We start from the raw sequence: 11,457 nt of genomic DNA on the forward strand, positions 1-11,457 counted from the left end.
GTGGCTGCTGTTCAGGGGACCCAGGCCTCTTCCTCTCCCTCTGGTGTTGTCCCCTCCCAGCCCCCAGAGGAGGGGAAGGGTTGGCCAGGGAAGGTGGGTGTGGTGGGCGGTCGTACAGCAGGAGCCTCAGCACCCGGCAAACAACAAGCCAGTTCCTGTGTCCAATAATAGCACACGTGCACCTGAGAGTGCAGGTTAGGGTTTGCTTAGAGCTCTGCTGAGCCAGGAGGGCCTTAGGCTGGTTTGGGGAGGGGCTGCTTTTTAAATTCTGAGCAACATTCCTCAGCCTCATGGAAAGGCTGTTGAAAGCAGCTGGGTATTCCCCTCTTCAAGGCGTCCCATCCGCTCCAAACCTAAAATCAGTTCATTGAACTACGAGTCTGTGTGAGAAGTTAGTTCTTTCTGTAGTTTGGTGTCTCCCCACTCCTGGGAACCCAGGCTCTGGGAGTTCAGGTTCCTGGGGAACACCACTGCCCCCTGGTGGGACACAGAAGTAGTGCTGGCTGTCAGGGACTGGCTCAGACCAAATGTGCTTGTTAGAGACCAAGGTGGCTGATGGGGCTGGAAAGCCTCCCTGATTCAGATGCTCAGTGTAGCTTATGAGCCCTTTCAGGTCCGTGACTGACAGACTTCTTGATGTTCCCAACTTCTACTGCTTAGCTGGCGGCTCACGAACAAAGTGTGAATGTACTTTGGTGTGGTTGGGGTGGTGGCTTCTTGAATCAGAAAGGCCTAGTTTAAAGTCCTGGCTCCTCTACTTGTTAGCCAAGTGACCTCTTCTAAACCTCAGTTTTCTTATCTGCAAAATGGGGGTAATGAAGCTGCCTCACAGGATTGCTATGGGTATCTTGTGAGAGGAGACAGTGAAGCGTTAGGCTGTGCCTGGCCCACGGGGCGGCAACAAGGGATGGCTGTTCTTATCGCCCTTGTCTTATCCAAAGATACCCATTGCTCTGCTTCTTGGGGTGCTCGTGAGCAGCCCTACTAGCAGTACAGTGCGATAAGGCTCCCAGGGTTGAGTGTGTGGCCCTGGAGGGACAGGTGAGGGAACAACCCTGACCCCTCATACATTCATGTTTTCCTCCTGAACAATCCCTGGGACTTATCCAAAGTCACGTACCTCCTGGTGGCAGCGAAGGGCCACGAACTCCCATACTTCTCAGGTCTGTGCTCCCTTTTCTGTTCTGCATTCATGCTGTTTAAAAGCAACAGAGGAAATCTGCCTTTTTCTGGCTTTATCTTATGTTTTCATCTCGCCTAGAATTTTTAAAGCAATTTGGCTATACTGTCTCATTCTTTTTCTTTTTCTTTCTTAATTTTTGCTTATGAGAATGAATGGAAGAACTCGTCAAGGGAGGACTGGATCTCGCTTGGCTGAGAGGGTGGTGCGAGCTGACCCGTGGAGGGCTCTAGAGCAGATGCAATCAGCTGTGGATCTAAACAGGGTGTTAAGTCAATGTGGCCTTGTGGTGCACATGTCGAGGCGTACGATGACAGGCTGAGTCGACTTATGTGCCTCTTAATGTCAGCTATTTCTTCCCAAATGTCCTTTAGGTCTCTCAAAACATGGTCTATCATTTCTATAATGACCTGAAGTTGGGGAGCAGATGTTTCAGGAGGTTTCCTTAACACGTCGATCAGCTGGAGAAGCGCGGTTCTAATGCTGCAGCCTGATTCTGCAGATTGAGTCTGGGCAACTGACAGCATGCCCTGTACTTGGCTAACTGTCTGCTCCATTATCTCAGGATTGAGTGTCACAGATTCTTGAGTAATTGCTATCTCCATTATTTCCATTGTTTCAGATTCTGATATAATCTCTTTGTGTGGCTGGATCGCTTGAGAACCTTTCCTTGTCTCCACTACCGCAGCATGTGTTATTTCTTGGGATAATTTGGTCTTCTTCTGTCTCCTGGCAGCTCTCGCTCTCGTCACTGGATTGGACATCGTAGTGGCTGGTCTCTAGTAGCCTATCGGCAATTATCTCAAGGGCCCTAATGAGAACTCTTAATGACATTGTGTCCCTGTCTCATTCTTTTTCAATGCAATTGTGAAAGTACAAAATGAAACCTCTGAAGGAATTTACCCAGAGGTGGCAAGTACTGGGCATATGTGCCCCACAGCCTCTTCCACCCACAGACATGCGGGTCAATGATCCTGTCCCCTCTAAACCCTCGGCTGAGCCTCCCGGACTCCCACATCTCAGGCTGGCACAGAGAACACACTCTCTTTGCCATCTGTTAGTCTCTGCAATCCTTGACTTGATGGTCAGGTTACAACTTTGTAAAAAAGTGGTTCCAGTAGTTCCATCATCTTGAACTTTTGCATTGGCTTCTCTCTACCATCACTTGCTTTCTTCTTAAGCTCTGCTTGCTCCCCTAACAATCCCAGCTGAGCCAGCAGAGGGGCCATAACCGCCCGAGGAACCCTCAGGTGCAGACAGCAACAGCACCCTGGGAAAAAGGGAGGGCACCCAGATGACCATCCCGGCCCCCCAAACCTAGGGCTCAGGGTGATGGCCGACTCAGGGCTGGGGACAGAGAGCAGAAGCTGAGGCCTCTGGAATATAGGCTCTGACTCCACTTTACTCTTCAGCCTCCAGCTGCTTCCTGAAGCTGGACCAGGAGAAGCAGAGCCTCCAGGGCACCATCCAGGGGCTGCGGGATGCCTCCCTGGCCCTGCAGCAGAGCAGCCTCCAGCGCAGGGAGCTGGAGAAGGAGAACCAGCAGCTCAGCAAGCAGGTACCCGTGGGTGGTGTCGGGAACATACAGGCATGTAAGTGGCCAGGGGTCGCACCCAGGTGTCGGTGAGCATGCGCAGCTGGGGGAAAGGCAGAGCCCAGTGCAGCCACCGTTATGTTAGGGGGACAGGAGGCCTCCTGGAGAGGCGTCACGAGGCAGCAGGAGGAGTCCCTGCAGCAGTGAGACCGCACACGATGGGCCTCTGTGTGCCTCGCTGCCTTCATCTGTGAAATGGGGTTGCAACGCACCCACCTAGTAGGTGTGGTGAGGATGGTGTGAGTTAGTGTAAAGGGTCCAGCGCGTGGTAAGTGCCTCATGAAAGGAGAGCAGCGCCCTGTTAGAAAGCACCGGGAGGTGCTGATGTGCGGCAGCGGTCACACAGTGGCAGGTCACACACTCAGCGTCCTGCACCCCCAGCCCCGCAGCATTTCCAGTTCCGCAGGGGGCGGGGCAGGTACAGGGAGAATCTCACCTCCGGACCTTGGCACCGCCCATCCGGGTCTCTTCCCTTCGCTGAGCATCATGGGCTCCAGTCGCCTGGCCGTGTCCTCTGGGAAGGAGGAGGTCCCCGCTGGGTCGCCTTGGGCCTGGCACGAGGGCGCTGTCTGTAGAGACTGTCGCGGGCGCTGAGGCCAGCGGGCTGAGGCCATTGAGGGGAGCGGGAAGGGCCACCGTGTTCATGGTCGTCGGGCACAGGGACCCGTCGTTCAGGGCCACCTTCCAAGGTGGCCGCTGTGTCCGTCCCACGTCCCTCAGTCCAGGGAGGCCTCCGTGCTCCGCAGGCCAGTCTAGCCGGTGTCGGGCGCGGGGACGCCTGCTCCAAGAGCCTCCCTGGGAGCCGTGGCTTTCATGGAGCGCCCGCCTCCGAGCTTGCTCACTGGGTTGATGCAGGTGGGAGGAGCGTGATGACATTTACTTCGAGAGGCCTGGTTGCTGAGGACTTGGGCTTTGGAGAGTGCGCAGTGGGAGCATCAGGAAGACCCCTTGGCCTCACGCAGGAGGGCGGCGCTGAGCGGTGGCGGCGGTGGCTGGAGCAGATCCCTTCCCGCCAGGCGGGGCCAGTGATAACAGTGAAAATCCCAGAAGGTAGGATGGCAAAGCAAAGCGGTTTGCATTTCTGAATCTCCAACATGGACTATCTGTTACTTATGCAACGTATCTACTTAATGCAAAAAAACTCTTTGGAAGGCCCAGCAAAACCCAGTTTCCTCAGGAAGTAGCCATGCCTCCCAGGATGTGAGTCGTCATGGTCCAGCGTCACGTGGGAATTCAAGCCCGGCCTCTACATCTCCTCACAGACACGGAAGGACCTGGATAACATGGCCCCATCTGAAAGGACAGAACAGGACTGATAGCTGTGTCCTTAACCCCTCTTCCAAGAAAAAGCCGCAGAATGTATCAGTTACTCAGCCTGCCCTTATCTCAGCCAATGGGAAACTGGGGAAAACTAGCCCAAGGCCAAGAGTATGCTAGCCACCCCCCTGTCTTTGTGTAACCAGACCCTAGCTGCACCCTGCCCTTGCGTCACTAGCCCCCGGCCCTCACTCAACCAACCGGAATCGACCAAATCAGTGGTCAGAGTGTGCCCCCACCCCCCAACCCCAAGCCCTATAAATTCTTTGTTCTCTTGGAACTCGGGGCTCTCTCTTGCATCCAGTAATGGAGGCAGGAGGGGGACCAAGTCCCGGGCTTGAATAAAAGACCCTTTGCTTTTGCATCGGAAAAGGCTCCCTGGTGGTGGATTATTGGGGACCCCGAACCTTGGGCATAACGCCATCACCACAGGTAATTGAGAGATCTCCCTCTTCTCCAGAAAACGTTCAGAAACAAGCAGTGATGAGACAGATGTCATAGGGCGGGAAATGTGGTTCTCCACGGCTGGATCAGTCAGGATTTCCCCATCAGTTCAGTCACATAATCATCGTTATCAAGAGTCTCCAAGCTCCCAATGGCGTCAAGACACACCGTCATCGCTCCGTCAACCAGGCAGAGCTCTCCTCCCTGCCCAGGAGCAGACACGATAGCCGTGAGCAGCACCCAGAGGACACGGAGATGGTCACTTCCGTGAGGACAGGAACCACCTGGCTGGAGCCACGACCAGGACAACAGAAGAGGCAGCAGGAGAGCTGGGAAGGGGCTTCATCTCCAAACGAGCAAGTGTCCAAAGGACAGTGTTTTTATAGCATCATCCTAGGCTGAATTGGTCTGGAAATGTTTCATTAAAACTGTACAGAGCAGTTTTATAAGTTGCCACATTTCTTTATAAATTTTTTAAAACATATAGCTATAGTCTAATACAGAACTGAGAAGACTTGTGATGACAGCTTTTACATGGATAGCCTTTCACCTCAGGGCTTCATGCAGAGGAAAGGGTTTTATGCAAAAGGAAGTTCCACAATTCCTAATCATTTTAGAAATTGAGGAAGGCGCGTGTTCTATGTATTGGTTGTATCATAAAGAAAATATTTTAATGCTCTATTATCTATTGTATTGCAAGAACCTGCTTATTAGTGAATCACATTTTGTGTATATAATAGAAAACATTCAAGATGGTAGTCTAAAATACAGTAGTATTTTGTTAACAAATGAGAAAATGTAATTTCAATGATTCGTTTTACTAACATTTGAGAAAGATTATTGATAAAGTTTGAGAATAATCATATTGTTTAATTTCATAGAGAATGTAGGTGTTGTAAGTGTAAGTTCTGTGACATGCTCTTTGAGTTTTGCCCTAATTGGTTATCAAGTGTAAATCTTCACTTCCTATTCCATTCTAAAATATTAGAATTTTCTCATTAAATCATGTTTGAATAACTGAAGTCACTCAGGAAGTTAAATATCTCTAAATGTATTTTTTTAAAATTAAAAATTCAGTGCTAGTGTAAATTCTCCTTTTCAGGAAGAACAAAAATGCAAATGTGGAGTCAGATAAAATGATTTACTGAAAGTATGCTTGTTTGGGAAAAGGTTCACAAAGCCTTTAAGTGCTGCCTCTATTACTCAAACTTTAAAAGTTTACAATTTTTAAAGTCCCCAGGGTATGTGTGCAAGGACACATTTTATTATAGGGATTATGCATGTTGTCTTTCTGTTTGAACGTTTGAAAGAGTTAAGTCTTATACACTTTCTAGTTTTAAAAATTTTAAATCCTGTTAAAGCTTTTATGTATCAAGATGTTTCCCTTTAATTGTAGAACTAGTTTATAAAGGATATATTTGGATCCTGTTTAATAACTATAGCATTTTTTACTGCTACTTTTTAATATATTGAAAACATAAAACAAACAAACAAAGAATAAAACAGAAAACACTGGTGGGTCCCGGAGGGAGGCAGCTATGGAAGACACGCTCCCGTGTGGAGACCATGGATGGGCCGTTTCAGGGCATGGCTGCTGGTGACAGGAGCGCAGTGCTCACTCTCTCCTTTCGGTTGAGGGGATGAGAAGGAAGAGATGGCTGGACGGCATTGCCTTTCTGGACAAACCAGGTCTTCCCAGTAGGGCAGTAGAACAGAGATCTGGGAGGACAGACAGGCTCACCAGCCAGGTTCATCCTACAGTTACCAGGACCCCATTCACATGGCAAGAAGGGCCCTGAGAGGCTAGCGACTGCCTCCCTGAGCAGGTCATTCTGGGTCAGAGGGCCTCAGTCCATGTAGCCACCATGGGTGACACAGCTGCGTTGTGGGTTCTGAGCACACCGTGATGGGTGCCGGGATTCCGGATGAGGGAGGCGCAAGGGCACTCTTGCTTGCTGACCACCTGGCAGGACTGGTGCTTTCAGGGGTCTGGGTGTCTGTCCCGACCAGCCCAGGGGTCCTGCCAGCGTCATTTGCTGAGGCTGCCCCGACAATGGCAGGGACGTGGGCTGCAGACCAGAGACCTGGGTCCTGCTGGTCACGGCTCTGCTGGAACTTCATCTCTGGGTGAGGCTTGGGACCGCCCCTCCTCCTGTGCAGTGGTTTCTCCAGGCCTCTCATGGGACGTCTGAGGTTCGGTGACTCACGCTTCTCATCCTTTGAGGCACCGTGTGTCCTCTCCCTGGGGGCCGGGAGGAAGGCCCTCCTCATGCCGCGTCTCTCTGTGCAGCGAAGCTCAGGGAAAGCCACCGGACAGTCTGGGTTTTAGATTCACGTGGGCCAGGCACAGTGAATGTCTCTGTAAATGGCAGCCCGACCTCGGCTGAGATAGAAAGGCTTGACCTTTAGAAAGATGAGAACCTCCAACGGGGCGGGTCCCCAGGGGTGAGCTGCAGAGGCCTGCACTGTAGCCTCTGGCCCAGCTCCCGGCAGGGATGAGAGATGACCCCTGACACTTCTCCTGCCCTCGGGGTCCACTCTGGTCCCTCCTCCACACACACAGGTCAGGTGGTGGGTGCTGCCTCCCCACATGACTCCTTAGCCCTGTCTCTCGGGTCCCATTCCCTGCTTCCTCTCCTGATCATTTCCCTGTAGGACTCCGGGCAGTCCTGCCACAGCCCTCAGAGACCTGTCTTGGCTCTGAGCCCCTAGTGGGGGAAGGGGCTGCAGTTTGCAGACCAGCACTTTCCGTGTCTGCTGCCAGGAGCCCTGCAAAGGCGGCCCTTCTGCTCTCCTCCCTGTCCTGCTCTGCCAGCTGGAGGCCTGGCTACATCATGGGTCCTCCCTAATGTTGGATCGATGGTGTATCGCAGCCATTAGCTAAAAACCACAGGGGACATGGCCTGACATTGACCTCCCTGGAGCCAGGACAGGCCCAGCCTTGGACACGTCCAGACAACATGGCCCTCTGGGAGGTGTCTGAGAAGGAGAGACAAGGGTCAGCCAGGACAGGTGGCCCAGAGTCCCAGGCCCCCCGGTGCCAGCTCGGCTCTCCCACCACCCAGTGTCTCCCAGGCTGTAGGCTCCCTTCGGTCTTTGTAAACCTTAGTTCCCGAAGTTCACGTCCTTCCCTGTAACTCACGACCCTTCTGTGGACCTTAGAGAGGGTTCGCCCCCCACCCTCACTTTGCACTGACATCCTCAGAGTTCATTCCTCTTAGGAAGAAGGGCAGCCCTTTGGGGCCTATCGTGGGCACAAAAGCGCAGCACAGGGGCTGATGGGCAGGCCCCTGGCACCCGCGTGCTCTGGGGACCTGGAGCCTCCCCACAGGAGTCTGCGGCCCAAGCCTGGTGCTTTGAGGAAGACAGGAAACCCATCTCAGCCCAGCGATCTCTCAGAGTGGTTCTCAACCTTCCTAATGTCGCGACCCTTTAATACAGTACCTCATGTTGTGGTGACCCCCTATCATAAAATTATTTTCGTTGCTACTTCATAACTGTAATTTTGCTGCTGTTATGAATCATAATGTAAATATCTGATATGCAGGATGTATTTTCATTGTTCCTGACCCACAGGTTGAAAACCGCTGCCCTAGGGGAAGGGAGGGCCTTCAGGGAAGGACAGGAGTGAGAGTTCCAGTTCCACAGCAAAAAGTAGCAGAGAAAGATGGGGGTGTCCAGCCGGGGGTTGCGGGGGACATGAGGCAGTCACATCTTCAGACCAGAAGCAGCCACACCAGATATGCAAAGGTTGGACATAACATTCCTTTCACTGGGACAGACAGGGCGGCAGGGGAGAATTAACAGTAAGATGGGGAGGGGTGAACAAGGCGGGAGGCATGGGCCACAAACCCCAGGCTCCATCTGAGAGAGCAGGCCTGGGATCGGCCCACTGCCCTGTGTTCGGCTTTGCCGCATCCTCACTGTGGGGCTCTGGGCAGATCACTGGACTCCCTGGGCTGGTGCCCTTCTCTGAATGAGGTTGAGTGACAGCTGTGCAGGGCCTTCCTCCTCAGGGCCGGCTCCGGAGCAGGCAGGGCCATCAGAGCAGATGCCTGCTTCCTGCTGAGCCCAGACCTGGTGCTAGGAAGTGGGGCAGCGATAAGGAAGGAGAAGAAAGATGTTCTCACTTCTGAGAACGACTCAGACACGTGGCACCTTGCAGCGCCTTTTGCTGTTGGCCCTGGCTGGTGGGGCTGCCCTGTCCCCATGTTGGGGCAGGGGGCTGGGTGTGCCCACAGGGTGCTGTGAGGACACGGATATGAGCCCCACTGTGCCTGACCCGCCCCCTCATGGGGAAGAAGCTGCCTGCCTGCTGCTTCCGAGGAGTCTGGAGACTGTGCCCAGACCCATGTGATAAAGGTGGGTGGCCTCTCCCAGAAGTAGGCAGAGCTGGCAATAGAGCTGCTACCCTTCTGGGAGTTTGTAAACCTGCCTGTGCCAGGTGGCCCACAGTCAAGTGAATGGAGCCGGCTCTAGGTTGCTGATGATCACTGGGTCACTGGGTGTCTGAAGGTCCTGCCCTCAGAGGTTCTAGTCTGTGTCCTGAGGTCTGGGGTGTTTAAAAGCTCTGAGAGCCACCTGATCTGGATTGTGGGGCTCCTCTGTTTTAGTTTTAGAGCCGTCATCCCAAACCAGCATCAGGGTCACAAGTCCAAATGCAGGCTCTTGGGCCCCAGCCCAGACTGACCATGTCAGATGCTCTGAGGATGGGAGGGGCCTGGCGCTCTCAGGAGGGGTCAGCTCTTGTTGCACCTGCCACCTGCCAGGTGTGAGCTGAGCACGTCACCCTGACAGAAGCTGGCGCCCATGCCTGCTGCTTGCTGGCCCTGTCAGTTACGGAAATGCACTCGTGGTCACATTGTTAGCAGGGTGCCACCCTCTCCCCCTCCCAGGTGATCATGAGTTTGCTGTCAGTGGGAAGGGACAGCACCATGGGCCTCGCCTGGGAGTCGCACCTCAGGGCCCACCCTGAGTCTGAATCTGAGTTCATCACGGTGTTCAGGTGTCAGGCACAGAGTGTGAGATGTGCGGGTCCAGGCAGTTCATGTTCAGGGAGTGGGCACTGGTGGGTCCCGCAGAAGAGCTCTGTGATGGGCCGCTGATTGGGCATCGTCCAGGCAGGACGGAGCTGGTCTGGCCTGGGCAGCAGTGGGGTGTGGAGGGGGAGCCACATGGGGAATGAGGACAGGCCTTGGTGGTCCATTTACTTGGAGGGGAGAGGAGGGAGAGAGATGGCAGAGGACCCCTCAGAGCAGCTGGTTGAATAGGAATGTCACCAACTGGGTGAAGTCCCTGTAGGACATCCAGTGGTGGCTGCTGGCCCCAGGAATGTGGCCTGACCCTCAGGACAGTAGTGGACAGTAGTGGCCTAAGATGGAAGCATTGAGAGTGAGCAGTGGAAAGCTGGGAGGAAAGCTGACCTATTGGTGTCCATGGCCTTTTTCTCTACCATGAGCTGGAAGTGCACACCATGGGCTGAGAGGTGATGGTCAAGGGTATGGGGAGCTCACTGCACAACTAGGCCTGACCTCGGCAGCAGCTCAGGGACGCCACCCAGGAGCCTGGCTTCTCCCCTCCTGCTCTGCAGTCTTGGCAGTGGCTGAAGTACTTCCCCAAGAAGTGGGACGGAAGGTTTTCCCTTGAGAAAAGGCTGATAAAGTGTTCCCTGGGGCTGACAGGTTTCGGGTTTGCTTTAAAACACAGTTCACTCCCTGAAACGGACTTTTGCATGGGCTGCTTCTTTGGTTCCGCAGATTGAAGACTTGCGAGTTCAGATGGAAAGAGAAAAGCAGACCAGCCAGGTTCTGGAGACTCTCTGTGAGGAGCTGGTGGAGGAGAGAGAACAGCTGCTCCGTGACAAGAAGACCCTGAAGGCTGAGAAAGCCCAGGAGGTAGGCCCTCCAGCGCCATGCCTCCCCTGGCTCCCCGGCCTGCAAGAGTGTGAGTCCAGGATCATAGGATGTCCTGGGAATCCAGCAGTGATTCTCGGGTTACCAGTTTCTTCCCTCAGATGCAGCTCACACCAGCAATTGCAGCCACAGCAGGGGCACAGGGACAGATATTGCTTCCCCCAGCAATTCCAGCCACAGCTGGGGGGGGGGGCAGGGACAGTTATTGCCCCCAGGGACACTGGCAATCTTGTTTTTGATTGTCATGACTTGGGGGAGGAGAGGGGAGGTGCTCCTGGCTGTGGTGGGGAGTGGCCTGGATGCTGAAAACGTCCTGCTGCACAAGGGACAGCCTGCAGGACAAAAAAACATCCCACTTCAAATGTCCAGCATCACTGAGAACCCTGGCAAACCTCCAGGGTTGATCCACCTCACAGTAAAAGAAGTCCCAGGGTAGGCCTCCCAGTGCTGAGTCAGGGGCTCAGGGACGCCACCCAGGCCCCAGGCTTCTCCCTTCCTGTTCTGCAGGAAATCAGAAGAAGCCTTAATCAATAAGCCAAATTTATTTGAAGTCCTATTCATTTTCGCTAACGCTAGCGGGCCCAGAGGAACTCTTTCTTCTCAAATTCTGGAGCCCAATATGGTGGAAGTCTTTTCAATTTATATGTTTTTCAGCTCTTTGTTTTCCAAATTTGGAATGAGACTTCAGGACCTTCTGAGAAAAAGTCCTGTTTGCTGGGACAGGGCCGTGAGACCATATCTCAAGGCCTGGCCTGGTGCCAGCACTGACAACTCTGTCTGGGGCAGAGTTTATGTCCTCTCTGGAGTGGGGAGTAGTCTTATTTCCCTATTATTTAAGGAAGCAAACGTTTACAGAGTAGCAGGGTTAAAGTTTTAAACAGCAGTTTTTACCCAAGATGGAGGTTACTATACTTCATAAAGTGTTCTGTGGGGCTCACAGGTTTCGGGTTTGCTTTAAAACACAGTTCACTTCCTGAAACGGACTTTTGCATGGGCTGGGTCTTTGGCTC

General features: G+C 53.2%; 1 protein-coding gene across 1 annotated transcript in view; it reads left to right on the forward strand.

The window, feature by feature from the left end:
* The window catches only part of LOC102256683 (protein Daple-like), a 72,957-nt gene that overhangs the window by 39,697 nt on the left and 21,803 nt on the right, over positions 1 to 11,457 (forward strand). Inside the window, exon 12 of the mRNA XM_014532313.1 lies at positions 10,292 to 10,429. Within this exon, the coding sequence (XP_014387799.1) occupies positions 10,292 to 10,429 (138 nt within the window). The remainder of the gene's footprint in view (positions 1 to 10,291; positions 10,430 to 11,457) is intronic.

Source organism: Myotis brandtii, unplaced genomic scaffold, assembly GCF_000412655.1.
Source record: "Myotis brandtii unplaced genomic scaffold, ASM41265v1 scaffold879, whole genome shotgun sequence".
Lineage (NCBI taxonomy): Eukaryota > Metazoa > Chordata > Mammalia > Chiroptera > Vespertilionidae > Myotis > Myotis brandtii.